At 46.7% G+C, this 14,768-nt stretch overlaps 2 protein-coding genes across 2 annotated transcripts; one reads left to right on the top strand and one right to left on the bottom strand.

The window, feature by feature from the left end:
* Positions 1–4,432: 4,432 nt before the first annotated feature.
* On the bottom strand, positions 4,433–6,124 carry EURHEDRAFT_489423 (FAD-binding oxidoreductase). The gene is made up of 4 exons (XM_040785619.1): positions 4,909–6,124; positions 4,673–4,848; positions 4,506–4,605; positions 4,433–4,448 (listed from the first exon to the last, which is right to left on the bottom strand). The coding sequence occupies exons 1-3, from the start codon at positions 6,095–6,097 to the stop codon at positions 4,516–4,518; spliced, it is 1,455 nt and encodes a 484-aa protein (XP_040633988.1). The 5' UTR covers positions 6,098–6,124; the 3' UTR covers positions 4,433–4,448; positions 4,506–4,515.
* A 938-nt stretch (positions 6,125–7,062) lies between these two features.
* EURHEDRAFT_489420 (lactate 2-monooxygenase) lies at positions 7,063–8,510 on the top strand. The gene has a single exon (XM_040785618.1). The coding sequence runs from the start codon at positions 7,140–7,142 to the stop codon at positions 8,349–8,351; it is 1,212 nt and encodes a 403-aa protein (XP_040633987.1). The 5' UTR covers positions 7,063–7,139; the 3' UTR covers positions 8,352–8,510.
* Positions 8,511–14,768: the final 6,258 nt, after the last annotated feature.

Here is a 14,768-nt window from a genome sequence, read left to right as displayed (position 1 = left end):
TGGATGAATTGGGTGCCTATCGGCTAAGGCTAGCTATATGTCTACCGGGCAGAAAGCGAGGGCGGTCAAGCACGTGACCCGATGGGTACTAACAGGGCTGGGATGTCACATGACTATCTAGGCCTTGGTGCCTGAAAGGACGTGACTTTGAGCCAATTACAGTGGCTGAGGTGAGCAGGATGATGCATGATCGGGTATCGCTTTTTGGAAATCCGGGAGGATTTCCGGTCCTCGTGACGAGCAGTGGGATACATTAATGAGATGTTTACAGAGTACAGAGTACAAGCACGTAGTAACTCGGGGTGACGCCGGAATGGCCACAAAACGTCGTGGCCTTCTAAGGTACATTTTGTGTCAGCCCCGTCAAAGCGCCAGAGCCCAGATGGAAAACTGGACCATGAGCTTACAAGACATGTTAGCATTTTCCTCCAAGCCCGAGCTACCAAAGCAAAACAAGAGGATGAGGGAATACCAGAGACCTTGGCTGTCACGGGCTCGGATTAGTAGATACTAACGAACTGAATCTCTATCTAAACTATTGTAACCATCGACGGGAATATCAAATCTGGAGAAGAAGGAAGAAAGGGGTTTTATCTATGGGTTGTGCGGCTGCACCAAGTGCTCCTCTCTTTGTTTGCTTGCATGGCGGCGTTTGTCTATATCGGCCATGAGGGCAGCATTTGAGGCTCCGAGCCGTCACACCGGCTATAGAACTAAGCTTGTCACTTTCCTCACACTCCCCTCATTATATTCGTCTGAACATCACTGGTTCTCGGGATGTGGCTGTCAAGGAATGCAGTGAGTGGCATGCATCAAAAGTGGATAATCAGCAGCTTAAAGATAATTATCGGAATGTATGCCAAGTGGCTCTGAACTAGGCTGCGACGACATCCGCAAAATCCACAGATATCTCTGATCCAAATCCGCAATTTGCGGATTTGTAAATGTTTCAAACATGCCTAGACTCGTAATATACTCAGGAGTGCATTAATTATGCAGTTCTGCTTGTATTTTTTGAGTATTTAGTAAGTAATGAGCTACACAGGAAGCCGTACAAGTATGCGGTATATGCTTAGAACAACAATTAAGATTTATATTATTAAGTTAAGATCAAGTTATCGCAGTTACAATTTATCAATCTCAACCCATCTGGCAATTTTGGCCGCTTCCTTATCCTTCCCGAAACTGCCTGTACACCAGTCTCTCCAGTTGGCATATCTGGAAGTTGAAGAGCCCTCTATTCATCATCCAGAGAGTCAGATGTGCTACTTCGAGGCCGTCTTTGCTCTACTTGCGTATCTTGGGTTATAGATTGGACAGGAGGTAGCTCATTCTCTTCATCATCACTGATCAGTTCGTATCCTTCAATATTAACAAGTGATTGGACGGTCTCTTTCTTGTTGAATTGCAGCGGCCTCTCCAGCAGAGACATATTCTTTGGCAAAGTCTGACTCGCGCTGTTCAATCTCAAACTTTGATGAACACATATGGAGCATCAAATCCTTGATGGTCTGAGCCTTAAGATGCACAATCACTCTCAAGTTCAAGGTGGCGTATTTCAATGATAGCATGTCCATAATAGAATTGCAGTCTTCTTTGTGCTAATAAATTGGCCCTTTTTCCAAGTGGGTTGCTAGCAAACTCCATACCTTCTTAGTGAGTTTTATTGCGTGAATAATCTTGTCTGTCCATCGAGCTGTGCAAACCCTTTTGGTGACTCCCATTCAAAATCTATCTTTACCCCCTAGTCTGTTCCTACCTTCCAGTCCGTCCCTACTACCCGGTCTGGCCCTACTCACCTCTTTCACGGACTCAGACTAGTAGATACTCCACGAAACGATATTTCTGTCTAAACTAGTGTAGCCATCGACGAGAATATCGATCTGAAGAAAAGAAAAGAAAAGTCTATTTACACGAAATCTTATATGGTTGTGTGTGGCCTCGCTAAGCAGTTGTTTGTCTTGATTACTTTCATGACATTGTGTGCCATGTTGATGGTGTTTGTCGATAAAGGCGCTGAGCTGAGCCGTCACAAAGTCGTCTAGAGTACCTGTCGTTGTCCATGATGACAAAGTGTGTTCCAAAAAGCATCTTTCCACCCTCTCCCGCCCCAATCATCATCTCGGGAAATGGCTCTGGTTGTGCAAGAAACAGCCAATGGAAACCTTCAATCCAGCCTTTACATTCCCGAACCCTTGAAACATCGACGCCGTCGGAACAATATCGACAGCCATGATCTTGTCAACCCTTTCAGGAAAATCAAATGCAATTCCCATAATAGATGTGAGAGAGATTATGGTTTATTCTGTCATCTTCTGCGTGCTGAAGGAATAAACGCATTTTCATAGATGTCTAGGGGCGGAATTCGACATGAATGAGGCATATACGCAACAAAGCAGAAAAAGATAGTCACACAAGATACTTCAACAATGGACTGACGGAGGCAGACAGTTGATTTCTGAACATGAAAGAAAACATGTTCCATTCCAAAAGTCTCCCCCATCCCCCCCAAATACTTTCAAGTACTCAATAACTGGCTTCCAACTGCGTCTAAAGTACTCACCACAATACTTTCACCTTGATGTCAAAGGTTCAATCACGCCACATCCTTCTTGAGATGGTAGAATTGATTCATTGAATAATTGCTCTAGAAATTCAAGATCAATAGAGGTACGACCTTTCACAGAGGCGTAGTAATGCTTTCGTAGAAAGCTTGGTGATGCATTTACAGTCGATAGTGAAAACTGCTTCTACCCTGACGACTGCTTTTCTTTTCTTGGGCCCCACTGTTAAAGAACTCGTGTGGCTTTTACTCCACTGCTATTACAAAAATAGTTAGACTTCGTAAATATAACGATACAAATACAGTACGATATGTTGGCTTGCAAAACGACTATTTTCTTATTACAGCCCCGTAAGAATTCCCAGCATAAGTGTGACAGCAAGGCAGATCTGTCGATGGGCGGAAATAGCTCTGAAAAATGATTTGAAATAACCTCTTTAGTCCACTCCTGTACAGGGAATTGTTTCGCGGACAAAGTGTCTGACAGATGTTGCTTGTGTACATGTCCAGTGAGGCTTAAAGTGACGTATAGACAACAGCAAGCCATCAAACTAGTTTATTCCAGTACCCGAGGCTACAGTTTCCAGAGGTTATGGGGCCTTTGATCTTAAAAGAGAGGGGAGGGATGTCGACTGATCAGGAGCCAGATGTGCTAGATGATTTCCAATATCTTATTGTGTCCTTCCAAAGACGCAGCTTGGAGAGCATTCCCACACAATCCACCTTGGGTGTTGACCTTGGCTCCTTTATCTAGCAGCAACTGCACGACCTCATGACCATTCAGTGAGGCAAAGATAACGGGGTAGGTTCTAGTACCATCGGTCGAATTGATATCCTTTCCGCCAAGAGACAGTAGAAACTCAACCTCCCGCTCATGTCCGTTAAATGATGCCAGATGTAAAGCAGTCATTGCCGGCGGAGTCCTGTAAGTCTCGATAGCCTTCCAAAAAAATAGGGAATCACAATAAAAATCTTTTTCTACTCATATCGTACATTTGCTGAACTTGACCGGTCGCTTCTTGTCTCGGCTCAAACTCATCTTTCGTTTGTGGTCCAGCCAATATAATGTTGAATAATCTAGAAAGCTTCGAGTTTTAGAGCACTAATCCTCGTCACCGTGTTCCAGATCCTCCATCAGTAGGTATCGCAAACAGATAACAGCCATTTAATCCTCGGTGTCAGTTAGGGACCATGAGTATAAGTAGTTGACACTGTTAGAACCACTCTTCTTACCAAAAATTCCCTTGCTGTCTGAGAGTGTAGTTCGTTAATAGTTTAGGCTTCCAGTCATGCTTCACAGCAATAAGTCGCTCAACATTAAGATTAATCAGTTTTAGGGCAAAGTGTTGACTATGCTCGGTACAATGTCATAGGCACTATTCGCAGTGAAATAGAAGAACTCTGAGAAAAGCATCTATTGTACGGCCTACTTATACACAATCACAAATATGTACTGGACAAATGATAGATTAGGCCTGGAGTGGTGGCTTCAAACTGTCTCTGAGCCACATACAGCCTTCCGTACATTAGGGAGATAATGTATGCTGATTTTGGATGGCCATAGCAGCCGTGTGACGGCTACGACTATGGTGACAGTGACAGCTATGTGACGGTTCGACGTCGAACAAACACCAATAAAGCTCCTCTTTCTCTAGATAGATTTCCTCTTTTCTTTTTTCCTCAGATTCAATTTTCTCGTCGATGGCTACAATAGTTTAGATAGGAACAATCATTTCGTTAGTATCTACTATTTCCATGCCCGTGACAAGCCATGCCACTCTCCAGTGAGCTGGAAAACCAGAGGACAATATGAGCCCCGCCAAGTTCCCGGAGATGCTGCCATAGACTATCTAGTAGATTTGATGGTGGCTTCTTTTGTAATTCTCTGCAGAGCGTAAGTTACAATAGCCGTTGATATTTTATCACAAATAGGACATATTACCTCACCCTTATCACTCGGATACTTCCTCCTGCTTTGGAACCTGCATCCGGATCACTTTGTCGCAATTCAACAGACACAGGGGATCAAAGGCTTGTTTCATCTACAGCATAATTAGCCAAATAGATGCATAATAGGAGAAAAGGAAGAGAAAACAGGCTGAAATATACCTTGCGCATTGCATCAACGGTGGACTCACCGACTTCATGCGGTAAATAATCTCGCTTGACTAGCCCAATACCGTGCTCTCCGGTACATGTTCCCTCCATTTCAATCGCGCGCTTTACCATGCGATGGATGAGTTCCTCGACTAATTTTTGTTCCTGATTGCTGAATACAAGCATTGCTATGAAAAGCGGAGGAGTGATCAGCATAAGTGCTTTGACAGGACATCACGGTGACTTACCATGAAAGTTGCCGTCGCCGACATGACCAGCAATGCCGCCGACCACACCAGATTTGTTGATATCCTCTCTTGTTTCCTCGATGATGTCAGGTAGCCGACTGATAGGGACAGCAACATCGGTGGTCCACACGCGATCAGAAGGGTCCTTTTTCCTTTGGACAATACTGTCCAGGGCCGACTTCCTCGTGCCCCACAGTTTGTCGACCTCGTCAGGATCGCGAGCAAATTGGAAGGTTTTGACTTTTTCTCTTTCAGCAAGATCTTTGATTATGGAGATCTGCTCCTGGGTCCCGGAGGGAGTGCCCGAAAATTTGAAGAACAACGTTGGAGATTCTTCAAAATGGTGACTGGTCAGTCCGCTGGCGTTGATGGTCTCCATTTGAACGTCATCGAGGAGTTCAACAGCCGCGATATGCACGCCCTTTCTCACTACTGCTGAAGCACAACCAGCTGCGCTGTGGATGGATGGGAAGGACGCCACAGCCACGGTCTGATTCTCGGGATAATTGGTTAGTCTCAGGGTGGCTTCAGTGACAAGACCTAGGGTGCCTTCGTTGCCGATGAAAGTCTTAGTCAAGTCATATCCTGCGCTGGATTTGCGAGGTCGCTGCCTCGTTTTTATGACCGTGCCATCCGCGAGAACTACCACCAAGGATAGCACCCATTCGCGCATGGTGCCATAGTAGTATGCATTGGTTCCAGAGCAGCCAGTAGCGACCATACCTCCAACCTTCGCGCCGCGCCCCGGATCGGGAGGGAAGAAAAGCCCGGTTTGCGCGAGTTCTTCGTTCAATGCCTCCCATTCCACCCCAGGCTGGACCACGACATCTAAATCGTCTTTGTGGAGGGCGACTATTTGATTCATCCGTTGAAAATCGATTGATACTCCGCCTTTGGTGGCAGTAAAATGTCCTTCCAGGCTCGTGCCTCCCGCATATGCGGTCACCGGGATCACTCGCTTATGGCACACTTTCATAATACGGGACACGTCCTCGGTCGAGCCTGGATTCAACACAATGGCGGGTACCTCGTTCTCTTTTGGGACATATGATGACCAATCCGATCCGGTATATGACTTCATGATTTCGTGGTCAGTCATGACATTATCTTGTCCAAGGATCTCGATGAATTCTGTCAACGCCGCTTTAAGGTTCTCTGGGGATTTATCATGGCCTGGAGGCTTGGTCATCCGAAGAGGAGTCGTAGAAGCCGTTGATCCTGGCGATGATACTGGTTGTTCGGCTTGTGCGGTATCGATACTGTAACCACCGATGCATGCCAAAGAAAACGCTGCTGGTTGGAGTTATCTCTAATCAGCAAAAATGGGCAATCACTAAAAAGAGCCTGTTGAGGAAACGGAGGACGGTGTCATACCCAGAGTGACAACACCCCGACGGTCTTGCTTCCAATATTTTGGATCGAACACCTGCTCCGGGGATTCTGTCGCCGAAACTGTCATTAGCGTCCTGGTTCCTGCTCCCTCCCCGATTTTGGCTGACATTGTACTTACTGAGATATTGCGGTGAACTACTACTGATAGAACGCTGTTTCCCGAAAGAGCAGCCATGGCTTTCCATTGGATTTACTACAACACGACGTTGAACAGCCCGAGCATGGTGAAGACAACATCTGCGAGTAGCTGCATTCAACATCATCGTTTCTTCTCTCCTCTTTGAATAAAATTAGTGGATTAGATAAAAACATATAAATAAAAAATTGAGTGTTGATTGAAGAAATATACCCCTTAACAAGGCCTGGGAATTTGTCCACGACACACAATTTAACCAATTCTCATGGCCGCTATGACGCCACAGATCTGGAAGGACGGTACGGATATGCGACAGACGTAGATATGAAATAAATAGCGAACCATCGGCACAGCAACTTTTCGGAGTTGGATGACGGTTTCCCCGACTGCTGCTGTGTCGGCATCACTAGACCCGGTCGATCTTGTTTCCGTCCGAATGTACTCTGTAGATCGTAGTTCTGTAGACTCTCGGACTCTTACAGGTACTCCGTCCGAGTCCCAATAATTGATATCGACAAGATGCTGTATATCGGCCGAGAAAGGAGTATTTACCGAGTTTTATATCTCATCTGCGGGCCGGCTTGCGGTCCGCATCGTGTCCCGGTTCTCGCTCAGAACATGGGAATCAGCTTTAAAAAGGCTTGTGTTTCCATCCTGCAAGATTTTTACATCCTGTACCATTTGTGAGAGAAATTTTATTATCATGAATACCACCCCGGACTTAGCGCCACATTCGTACGAAGTGGACGTTTATCAGGAAGGCCTCCGTGATAAAAGACCGGCAATCACCTTCAACGCCTTTGAATGGGAGCAATTAGCCAAAGAGCGACTCTCGGCAGAGAGTTTTGGATATGTCTGGGGTTCTGCCGGATCTCGCGAAACCGATGGCAACAACCGGGCAGCCTTTAAGAAATGGGGAATTGTGCCCTCCCGTCTGGTGAAATCCGACTTTCCGAGCTTAAAGACTACCCTGTTCGGTGACGAATACAATTATCCGATGGCTATTGCGCCGGTAGGAGTCCAGCAGATTTTCCACCGGGAAGGTGAGATTGCAACGGCTTCCGCAGCGCAGCAGGAGAATGTGACATACATCCTCAGCACTGCATCTGCGACGAGTATAGAGGACGTTGCAAAAGCCAACGGTTCCGGGCCCCGCTGGTTCCAGCTCTACTGGCCCCCGAACGACCAGAGCGATGTTACCCTCAGTCTGCTGAGACGGGCCAAGGCTGCCAACTACAAGGTCCTGGTGGTGACCCTTGACACATACATCCTGGGATGGCGACCGTCGGATCTGGGCAATGCCTATAACCCGTTCCTTCGTAAGGACAATATCGGGACCGAAATTGGGTTCTCTGACCCTGTTTTCCGGCGCAAATTTCAGGAGAAGCATGGCAAGACCATTGAAGAAGACATGTCCAAGGCTGCGGCTGAATGGGCTCACACGATTTTCCCCGGAACCAGCCATGGCTGGGAGGATCTCCGTCTCCTGCGTGAAAACTGGGACGGCCCAATTGTTCTCAAGGGTATCCAGACTGTTGAGGATGCTAAGCTGGCTGTCGAATATGGAATGCAGGGCATCGTCGTTTCCAACCACGGTGGACGTCAACAGGATGGTGGCGTCGGCTCGCTAGCCATGCTCCCGGAGATTGTCCATGCCGTCGGAAAAGATTTGGAGGTCCTCTTCGACTCTGGCATCCGTTGTGGTGCGGATGCCGTCAAGGCTCTTGCGCTTGGAGCCAAAATGGTCCTGCTCGGTCGGCCTTACGTGTACGGTCTAGCAATTGGTGGTAAAGAAGGCGTTCGCCATGTGCTTCGCAGCATCCTCGGGGACTTGGAATTGAATCTTCATCTGTCCGGGATCAAATCAGTGTCGCCTGAGCATCTGAACAGCTCTGTGTTACGCAGGGTAGCATAAAGTTGATACCTTTGTGTTGCGTTTGACCGCATTGTAAAGGAATACGTGGGATCTATTGACTAGCGATATACAGGGGGATTTGATGAATAAGGAGGAAAACCTTCTGCCAATATAGAAACTTAGCATACCATAATGCGATATGATTCCATTCTCAGCTCGATCAACTCACCCGTTATAGTATGCCTAATTAGTCAAGTTACTAGCTAGTATCTACCTTAGTCCAGTCAGTGTTTGTATTGACTACTATGCTCGGTACGATGTCATAGGCACTATTCAGAGTGAATAGAGGAAGGACTCTGATTCTAGATATCTATCTATTGTACGGCCTTTTAATACACAATCTGGTGGCCGTCAGCTAGACGCAAAAGGGAAAGTCGCTGCGAAAGAAGCTCAAAGAGCCAAACGGAGTACTGAGTGCACAATGCATGTAGGCGGTGGCCATATTCAAAAAATAAAATCCAATTGCGGATATCCATTGAATGTCCAACGGTATATGTTGAATATCCAACATATATCCGCACTAGCATAAAATTCGCTAATTTACCCTATTTCGGACTATCAAGTGACAATTATGAAGCTGACAAACCCCTGTTTTGATACCGAAATTGCTCATGTTTGGTTATGACAATACCATTCTGCACCTTCTCCTACTTACTGAATGAAATAATAAGAAATGATCTTGTATTATTATTAAATACTATTAAAATGATAGACTTGGCATGAATATTAGAGTAGATAAGGCGTGGTTGCAAGTAATTTTATGATTGTTGGTTGATTCACGCAGTCAGGATGGAAATATATATTTAACATAGCGCGAACTATGTACATTTTCTTGTAAAGGGCTACAATATGACTTTAATCTATGAAACATCGTCGAATTCCCTTTGAAATTGCATAGGAAGATAGAGAAAAGCATCATAAAGCTATATATAGCCTCGAACTAACATAGCCTTATAAAAGTAGAGAGAAAACTACACTCAAAAACGAGATCTGACGAACTTACTGGTGTTCATTTTAACTTTCATGATCGACAGATTCGGCAGTTAGACCTCGCCAGGGCAGCATGGAGCCCACCCGCGGGCCGCCCGTCGCCTGCCTGTTTTTGCATAACTTTCCCAAATAGGATGCATAATTTGATGATTCATCGGCTTGAATAACGTAATCCACAACCGAGCGCGCCATCTCCCGGCGGTGTTTGAAAGGTTGAAGTCAATAACACAAGAAAAAATGCATTTATTATGAAAAAATAAGTTCTATTGCGATTAGGACATTGCAGTCTTCTACGTCCCAATAATTAGAGTGTCAATCCCAACCCGCAATTTCCATTCCCGAACCCTGTCGGGAGTTGGGACCAATCCCCAATTCCCGCAGTGGGAAAGGGAATAATTGGGAATTCCCGCAGTTCCCGTTTACTCCCATAGGGATGGGTCGGGTTGGGAAATGTGGGAAATGGGAGTGGTTCATATTCCCGAATTTCCCATTACATACTATTACGATACTTGATCCAACCATGGTTAGAATATGTTAGAACTTGTGTAGTACGGAGGCCGCGCTGCGGCTTCCGCAGTGCAGAACTGCCTATGCAGTGCGGACTTTATGCATATTTATCCATGTACATGAATAGTAGATCACATGACCCATATCAGTCATGTGACCGCCGCGATGATACTGAAATGGGTTCCGTCGGAGGTTCAGGGGAAACCGGAGGAGTCGATCATCCGACTGCACGAGGCCTATATGTAGAAGACCCAACTGAAACGAACGATTGATATACTCTATCTAACGTAGCCTAGAGTACACGAGTGCTTGAGTGCTTGTCTATCTATATGTGGCGAACGCTGGCCATATATCGGGGGTTCGCTAGTCGGACTAACGTTATCCCTTTGATCCGACCTATCAGATCTCATCTGAAACGGATAAACCAATAAGGCGGTTAACTCCGAGTCGGGGAAGTCGGGGAGTCGATTATCCGGACTGCACGAGGCTATGTATGAAGAGGAAATTTAGATTACACGGAGGGTGACAATGATATCTATAAATTTCATTGATGGTAGAATGAGTGCTTAGCTATCTAAACGAGTGTGTGCGTCCGTATATGAGGGATCTGTCGGCCTCGGTAATCGGACAAGCTATTGATCCACCTCGACTTTCATCATCATCAGATACTTCGCGGTGCTGGTGGGCGAACTTCAGCGCACCAGCGATTAGTCTCTTGGAATACTACGCATACCGTCCGCGGTACGCTCATCACGCTGTCTCAGTACCTCTCTTCCTCACAACCACTACATCGCCGTGGAGCTCGCTGACAAGGCACCCTATCAACCTGTTCTTCAACTTGTGTATCAAGCTGCTGGACACGCTCCTGACCTTCCTGTACAGATAAGATAGTATCTGTACCTAAATTAGCATTCCTTCTTGTCCTCTCCTTTATCTTCTGCTCATTCTGTGCACGTAGAGATTTGATTTCTTCATGGAGAAGAATATTTGTATTCATTGCCATTTGTGCAGCCTTCTCAAGATGTTGAAGATGAGATATTGGGCCACTAGATAGCTGTCTCTTCTTGTTAAGACTCCTCTGTAGGCTGTGGAGCTTGTGATCCAGCTGGCGAGAATTTTGAGGTGTTTGGAATGCAGAGGAGACTGAGTCCTCCACTAATGACAGTGGTGGAGTTGGTGTATGAAGTTGAAAAGTTATCTTTGCAAGAACCTGCTCTTTATCCAGTGGTTTAAGCCCTGCTCCAGCAAAGCCACCATATATATTCTCCCTCATGAAGACTCTCTCACGCGCAGTTGGGTAGAGAGATAAGAAATCTTGCTTATCAATATGATTGTTTCCAGCAACCATCATCTCCTCAATCAGCTTTCCATATGCGTGTTTAAGCGGCCCGAAAACACCAACATCTAGTGGTTGGAGAAGATGTGATGTATGTGGAGGCATGCAAAGGCAGGTAATTGCATTCTCTTTGCGAAAGGTATGTGACGACTCATATATGACGGCTCAACACTGCAGCAATGAATGATACATCGCAAATGCTGCTACTAAGCCATGTCGCCAACAACCTCTATAAAAACCCTTCATTACCTAGATAGATTTCCTCTTCCCTTTTTTTTTCTCCGGATTCGATATTCTCGTCGATGGCTACAATAGTCTAGATAGGAATTCAGTTCGTTATTATCTACTATTCCGAGCCCGTGACAAGGTATCGAAATCTGCAGTCAAATGGCTGCTATGGCCATCAAGAATAAGTAACCGCTTTGCACCAGTTGAATGTTGTTTAGAATATGGTTCAAATACCTCCTTAAGCCAGCAAAGGCCTATTATATCAGTGGTCCAACCATTTGGACTGGTTGCAATTCGCCATTCTTGTGGAAGGGTTGATTCTTGATACCAAGTAGCTTGCTGCTCTTTCCCTTTCAGAATAATCAAAGGTGGAATATAACAACCTCTGGATCCAATACAGTCCACAATTGTAACCCATTCATGATTTCCTTGGATAACTGTGGGAGGTCTCTCACTATGTTTAGCTGCAGTGATACAGACTGGTTGGTTGGTTGGTTGGTTGATATCATTTACCCCGACCCCTCGCTCGAAAGCGATATGCAGGCTACCTCAACTATATATATCCGCGCGTACGTACATGTAGTGTGTTCCACTTCCTGAAAACGAACTTAGTGCCTCGTCAAGGCCTGCCGTGGCCTAACTGCCGTTCCCATTGTTAGGCTGCCCTCGTGGCGCGCAATTCCAAAACCGCTGTGACGCCTCGGCGAAATCCAAAACGGCCTTGACCGTCTTTGCTCTTGAGACGGTGTGTGGTTTACCTTTCTTACCTACGGTCGAGCCTCCCAGTAGACTCGAGACGCTACTGAACGCGTCCCCTACTTCCCTTCGTAGCTCTCTTCGAATGTCCCTCAGATCTGGACAATCCACCAGCACATGGGTGACAGTTTCTTGTGCGCCACACACGCACCGGTCGTCGTCGCGGAAGCGAAAGGCTTTAGCGTAGGTAGATAACCAACTGTGACCTGTGCGTAGCTGTGTTAATAAGTACGCTCGGTTCCTGGGCAGGCTCCCATATAGCCTCGTGTAAGTTGCTGGTAGGGTGCTGTCGATCTTTCGTAGGTGACCACCTTTGTTGGATGACCTCCATTCCTGCTCCCACTGATTAAGGATATTGCCGTGGAGGCGCGCGCTCTCCCTCGAGAGTAGTGGGCAGAAGGGGTGCGTTTTGCCTGGGCGTGCAGCATCCTTGGCCAGTTGATCTGCAGCGTCATTTCCAGGGTTATCGCAGTGCCCTGGCACCCATTGAAGGCGCAGCGCGATTCCTTTTGTTTGGACCTCTTTGGCAGCCTGGAGGATCGCATGGATGATCCGCTGTCCAGATTTGTTCGTCGGATTTTGAGTCGCCTGCAAGGCTGATCGGCTGTCGCACAGTATTGTCGCTGTTTTCCGTCTCCTTTCTAAGCTTTCTGAGGGCTGATGGGCAACTTTAAACACTGTGCTGATAGCGTAGAAGATACCAATAAGCTCCGCTACATGAACCGACCAGCGGTCCATTGGTCCTACTTGAATCTGTTGGGATTCGACAGTCTCCAAGTTGCTGTCGAGTGCCACAACGGCAGCGCCTAGGTGACCCTCGCGTCCAGAGGCATCTGAGTAGACAACAATATCCGATGTGGACCGTGTAGTTTCAGCTCGCTCCACGGCCGTTTCTCGGTCTGATCCAACCTCAATCTCCGCGAAGGGTTCAGCTCGCCACGGTGGCAGTGGACTTGGGTCGATTGTTTCTAGTTCATCCAATCTTTGTAAGTCCATAGTCTTTAGAGCTTCCGCTAGTGGGAACCGAGCGTAGCTTCCAATGTTGTTCCTTCGTCTCTGAGCTCGGAGGAGCGCACCCCAAATAGGGTGAATACGAGGTAGAGTGTGGAGTCTCGCGATGGTATATTGTGCTCGGCGGCGGAGGCGGAGGTGTGTTGGAAGGACATGCGCTTCCACTTTTAGAGTGGCGGACGCTACTGTCCTGAACGCCGACAGGATACGAACCAGAGGGGCCCTTTGCACTGTGTTTAGGTGGCGCAGGTGGGTTTTATCACGTAGAGGGTCATGCCAGACTGTTGACGCATAGTCTACCACTGGTGTGACGCACGCTTGGTAAATTTGTCGCATCTGTTCTGGGCGTAGATGTCGCAGTCCAGCCAGAGCAACGGTTACCTTGGTGGCACGTTTGATGGCTTGCTGGATATGCTCTTTCCACCGCAACTCATGGTCGAAGATCACACCCAGTAGCTTCGCCGTGGGTGATGGTTTGACGGTTTTCCCGTTTATGACTACTTGCCCTCGTAGTTGCTCGCTTCTTCTCCTGGTGATATGGATAAGCTCGGTCTTCTCAGCTGCCCCCAGTGATACAGACGACTCCGAAATCAGTTTCCATGTCAGACTTCGGAATTGATTCCAAACCCTAAATGCCAAGGAACGCCAAACCGTATATGGCACACATAAATTTATGCTTGAATATGTATATAATATGTCATGTATGGTACGAAACGGTCTCGATAATATTTTTACTTGTAAGGAATAGTACATGGATTCTGGAACGTTCAGTGCAAATCTGTCCAGCAGTCTGACTAAATGCACCAGACTCCCGAATTACACATTCAGCGAAGCTTAATTGGAAGAGACACTCAGGTGTGACCATGCCCGCTATCCACTCAGAGCCCATACTTTGGCAGCTGTCCCATGGTAGCGTACTATAGTGAGAGGAATCGATTACTAATTTACAGTAGATAGGCGAATATTCCAAGATACTAATAATGACTCATTCACAGTGACCGAAATTCATTTCTGGATAATGATAAGCGGCAAATCCAACAACCAATGCCACTTGTGATTTCACCACATTCTTTAGATGACTAGAAGGAGATAGACTCGTGGTTTGATAGGATGAAACGCTTTATATACCATGTTTATCCCAGGCCCTCCTTTTAGAGAGAGAGTAGAATATAAAGAATGGTGGAAGCAGCAATCTTGGGTAATGCTTACAGACAGAACTCAAAAAATGTAACACGTCCAGATGCATGCCCCATGACAAGGATGCCATTTCGGGTTACCACATGGGTTGGTCGATAGGTTGCAGGTAGCCAGAGGAGTTTCCTACCCTGTATAGTCACCCAATCATGATCCGAAACACTGATCTCAATTTTGGTCGGATGAACAGGATTATCATTGACACATGGTGGTAAATTCACTATCCCCAAGTTGGTTTCCAGGTATGAACTGTCTTCTGCGAAGCTCAGTCTATATACAGTTCCATGGCCCTCGAGGGTGTGGCGCAGCGCGCCGCTGGCCGGGTCCCAGAGCTTGACTGTGCTGTCGTCTGAGGCCGACGCCAGCAGTCGCCCGTCCATTGAGAACGCCACTGA

Source organism: Aspergillus ruber, assembly GCF_000600275.1.
Source record: "Aspergillus ruber CBS 135680 unplaced genomic scaffold scaffold00053, whole genome shotgun sequence".
Taxonomy (NCBI): Eukaryota; Fungi; Ascomycota; class Eurotiomycetes; order Eurotiales; family Aspergillaceae; genus Aspergillus; species Aspergillus ruber.
Note: the sequence above shows the minus strand (reverse complement) of the source record. Positions and strands in the feature narration are given on the sequence as shown.

Excerpts from the sequence above, each read along its gene's own strand:
- EURHEDRAFT_489420 (XM_040785618.1), top strand. The coding sequence starts at position 7,140 with ATGAATACCACCCCGGACTTAGCGCCACATTCGTACGAAGTGGACGTT.
- EURHEDRAFT_489423 (XM_040785619.1), bottom strand. The coding sequence starts at position 6,097 with ATGACCAAGCCTCCAGGCCATGATAAATCCCCAGAGAACCTTAAAGCG. Across the intron at positions 4,849-4,908 it reads CGGCGACGGCAACTTTCATG|CAATGCTTGTATTCAGCAAT; the intron begins GTAAGTCACCGT and ends CGCTTTTCATAG. Across the intron at positions 4,606-4,672 it reads CCGTTGATGCAATGCGCAAG|ATGAAACAAGCCTTTGATCC; the intron begins GTATATTTCAGC and ends ATTATGCTGTAG.